General features: G+C 21.5%; 1 protein-coding gene across 1 annotated transcript in view; it reads left to right on the top strand.

Annotated features, from left to right (window-relative positions):
• Nucleotides 1–5,000, top strand: part of PRSY57_0602200 (hypothetical protein) — a gene marked incomplete at both ends in the record, with an annotated part of 7,699 nt that overhangs the window by 2,260 nt on the left and 439 nt on the right. Inside the window, one exon of the mRNA XM_012906398.2 lies at nucleotides 32–4,903. Within this exon, the coding sequence (XP_012761852.2) occupies nucleotides 32–4,903 (4,872 nt within the window). The remainder of the gene's footprint in view (nucleotides 1–31; nucleotides 4,904–5,000) is intronic.

Here is a 5,000-nt window from a genome sequence, read left to right as displayed (position 1 = left end):
TATATTTTATTTTTATTTTTTATTTTCATAGGAAATGATAAAAGATTTCATTATTGATAATGAAAAACCTTTAGATGAAAATGGTAAGAATCGTGTAGATATAATAAAACGTTTATCCCATGAAGAAATAAATATTATGGATATTTTTAGGTTGTATTCATTTTATGATTACTATCGTAAATATAAGAAAAGAAAAGTAAAAAAAATAAAAAATAAGGATACGAGCAGATATAGAAAGGGAAGTAATAATATGATAAGCAACAAAATGAAGAAAATACACATATTGAGTGAAGATGATAATATGGGGAATATTAATGTAAATAAAAGAAAAGGTCATAATATGGATAATAATAAAAATATAGCTTCTCAGAGTTGTGATTGTAATTCTAATGGATATAGTAGTTTAAACAGTTCTGATATAGAACATTTATTTAGTAAGAAAAAAAAGAAAAGATGTAGTTTTAATATATATAAAGATAAGAAAGAGAAAAAAGAATATTTAGCACAGAAAAGTTGTTTTGAATTTGTATATCTTATTTTATACATTTTGAATAACTTATTTTTAATTGATGAATATAATTTATATTTTTCAAATATAAAAATATATTATAAAAAGGATAAATATCAAAAGATGAAGAATATAAATAATAATAAGTCAAGTTGTAATATGGTAAGGAATGATAATATTATAAAGAATAAAGAACAAATTCAAAAGGATAACAATGAAAAGAAAAATGAGAATATAACTAATGATACTATTATGTGCAATAAGAGAAAAATATTCAAACATAATGATAAAGTTGATGATGATTATTATTATAATAGAGATGATAATATTAAGAGATCTAATTATGGCTTTAATAATTGTATAGATACAACATATTGTAATAATGATATATTTATAAGAAAAAGAGATTGTCAAAAGAATAATATTATTGCAGATGATGATATTTCTTGTAATTATATTTCAGACAATTTCGTATCCTCTTCATCATGTTCTTCTTCATCTATTAATAGCATGTACAGTTATAGAAAGGCAAAGGGAAGTAATAAAAAAATGAATAGAGGAATAACAAGATCTTATGCAAAAATATTAAATGACAAAAAAACCAAGAATGTAGAAAATATAGAATGTACAAGAAAAGCAGGAAATGATAACCAAGAAAATAATAATTTTTTGTTTTCCAAGGAAGGTAGAATATCAAATACAAGAGATGCTATTAAAAATGAAGAAAAGCATAGTAAGAAACCTTTTAACATTTTACAGAAGAAGAGGGGACACATGAACATATGGTGTGAACAAAATAATAATATTATGGGAAAAAAGAAGAAACCAAAACATATGATAATGAGTGATAAATTTTATTCAAATTATAATGATTCATCAGCTTTTGTTGATTGGTTTAAGAGTGGTACACTTATAAAAGATAGTATTTCAACGATTGGTGATACAAAAATGGATGTACATAAACTTAATTATATTGCTATAAATAATAAAATAAATAAAAATAATAATATAAATGAGGGTGTGCCATCTTATTATTTAGAATATAATTTGGATAAATTATATGGGAAATATTGGAAAAAGGGTGGTAAAAAAAATTATACTTTTTCATTATTGGAATATGAAAAAATAAGTAATGATTCACGTGGAATATATATAGATCATAATAGAAAAGAAAAAAATGATAAGGGTGTTAATAATGATTTTACAAATTGTCGTAGGAATTTTACGTACCCATTAATTAATGGAACGTTTGATGATATAAGCATAAAGTGTTATAGAAAAAATAATATAACTGAACTTTATAATACATGTGATAATATTAAAAAGAAACAAAATATTAATCATCTTATGAATAAAACATTTGGAAATGACACAAATGAAAATGTTTACAGTTCATTTTTTAATACTACTAATTTTAATACGCCAAATAATAACACTACGAATTATGATAATATTGGTTATAACTATATTGTTACTAATTATAACACACCACATGTTTGTAATAATAATCCTGTGTGGAATCAGAATGGGGATTATTCGGAACTTTGTACTATTGAAAAGCACTTAAATAATACAAATTTGAGATGTGAAATGAATGGTATTAACTATATTGATGATGTGAATAATATGAACTATGTGGATGATGTGAATAATATGAACTATGTGGATGATGTGAATAATATGAACTATGTGAATGACATGGGTTACATGAACAATATGGACAATATGGACAATATGGACAATATGGACAATATGAATAGTATGAATAGTATGAATAATATGAATTGTATGAATAGTATGAATAGTATGAATCATATGAATTGTATGAATAGTATGAATAATATGAATAGTATAAATAATGTGAACAATATGTATGATATGAATAACAATTTGTATGTCCTTAATAATTATTATGATGATATGAATTATTACAATATTCCAATGAATAGTTATAACGAATGTTACAAAAATGAAACGTTTTTTCCTATATGTCATAATAATAATTGTTACTATAATAATTTGGATAATATAAATGATAAGACAAATGATCAAATATTAAATGATGAAATTATATTAAATAATAATTATTCTACTGGAGATAATTTGTTTTGTTATAATTGTTGTGATGGAATATCAAATAAAGCGTCTAGTATCCAATGGGACCATAAAAATAATATTATAAAAAATAAGAAAGAAGGAATTGATTTTACGGATGAAAATGTTTTAAAAGATCATAATAATAAAAATTGTGAAACAAATAATAAAGAAGAAGTTAGGAAGTTTTACAGAGATCTTAAAAATGAAATGTATGAAGATATGAAAAAGATTTTCCATCGAAATAAAATTAAAAAAAATCAATACAAATTAATGCATTATTTAGATATAAGTAAGTTCATAAGTATCTTTGAAATTATCCTTTTAAAAAATTTGGAAAATATTTTATATTACGAAAAAGTTGTTGAAAATATTTATATGAATATGTTCATATGTATTGATATATTAAATAACGAGTTTGATAAAAATATTTCTCTAAAGTATATATTTTTTCCTATCTGCTTTTTTGGATATGAAAAGAAGCTGAAAGTTGTTGTACATATGAATGAGAAAAATAAGGTCTTCGTAAAATCCAAATATTTAAATGGGGAGAGCACTAAGTTGGGTACTTCAAAGATTAAAAATCAAAGGAGACATAAAAGAATAAGTGATGATAAAAATGAGTATTTGATTTGTATGGAAGAGAAATATGGTACACATAATAAAGGCACTAATCGTTTATGTACAAGTACTAATAAAACAAAGGACCTCTTATTAAAAGACGACGTTTTTAAAGAGAATGAGAAGGTCGATCAAAATCATAATAATAGTAATAATAATATAGACACATCTATGAAAGATAAAAATAAGGATAATAAAATATTTACTAGAAAAAAATATGATTATACAATAAATGAACATAATAATAAATTTTATAATTGTGAAAATGCTAAAGAATTAAATAAAAATAAGATATACAGAAAAAAAATAAACGGAAATGAATATAAAGATATGATGAAAACTTTGTTTTTAAAAATTTTCAAAAAGAATAATGATAAATATAATATATATAAAAGGATTGATTATAAATATTTAAAGAAAAATTATCATTATAATATGAATGTTGGTCATACATTTTGTAAAGAAAAATATAAATATAAAAAGAGCATAATATTATATTTACATGAAATAACAAAAAAAACCCTCTTGAAAGTATATAAACGTGTTAATATTTGTTTAAATATAGCTACATTATCTTTAAATATATTAGCACACATTTTATATTTAATACCTAAGAAAATGTTTATGGCATCGTTTATACCTTCTATATTAAATAAAATAATAAATGTAAAATGTCTATATACATATTTAAATGTACCTTTATGTATATTAAATTATAATGGTTTTCTATTTTTAGAAACTATGATGAAATTTATTATCCAAATGGTTGTAAATAATACCATTCCTTTGCACTCGTATATGTTTTCATATTTACGTTTATGTACTGTTCCGTTATATATATATTTATATTTTGACATTCCTTTATCTCACACGTTGATTTTAACATCTTTATCTTCCCTTTATCATTTAATAACTTATGACCCTCACTTTTTAGCAACAGGAATGTTAAGGAAAAGGCAACCCTCACAAAATTCATTTAGGTTTAACAAAAAAGGATATGAAAATATTTATGGAAAGAAAAAACCACAAAATAATAAAAAGGGAAATGTTTGTAATAATATTAGAGATTTTGTGACTTTTAAAAGAAAGGCAGCAAAGAATTATTACAGAATAAATAAATTAAGTGTGGAAAGAAAAGAACTTTTAGATAATACGTTTTTAATAACTATTATATTATTTTTAAAAAAATCTATATATTTTAAAAGCATATTTAATTGTGGTAATATAAATGAGAAAGAAGAGTTAATAGCAGACAGTAAAAAAGTAAAGATGATATTAAAAAAATGGAACTTGTCAAATCTAAAGGAAGAAAATGAAAAAGAGAAATCAGAACAAAAAAGTGATGAGAATCAATTAATTAATGAAAAGGATAAATTATATTTTTCTAATATAGAAAATAAAGTTTTTTATTTACATGATAATTTACTTTTATATGCATTAGATAATTTAACAATATCAAATAATGCTAAAGATAGGAAAATGTGTGAAAATATAAAAAAACAATATATTAATAAAAATGTATCATCAAATGATCTTTTATGTGATTTTTTTAATTCTGGAAATTCAAAAATTCAAAAATTGAGTATATATTGTCATTCAATAGTTTCTATTCTATTATTTCTGTCTTCTCATCCAATATTATGGGAGTGTATATCATCTCACATACCCCTAATCACACAGGTAATATAAAAAAAAAAAAAAAAAAAAAAAAAAAAAAAAAAAAATTATTTTTTTTTTTTTTTATTTATATATTTTTATTTTTTTTTTTTTTTTTTTT

This window comes from Plasmodium reichenowi, chromosome 6 (assembly GCF_001601855.1).
Source record: "Plasmodium reichenowi strain SY57 chromosome 6, whole genome shotgun sequence".
Taxonomy (NCBI): domain Eukaryota; phylum Apicomplexa; class Aconoidasida; order Haemosporida; family Plasmodiidae; genus Plasmodium; species Plasmodium reichenowi.
The sequence above is the reverse complement of the archived record's forward strand: the minus strand, read 5'-3'. Positions and strand labels throughout refer to the sequence as shown.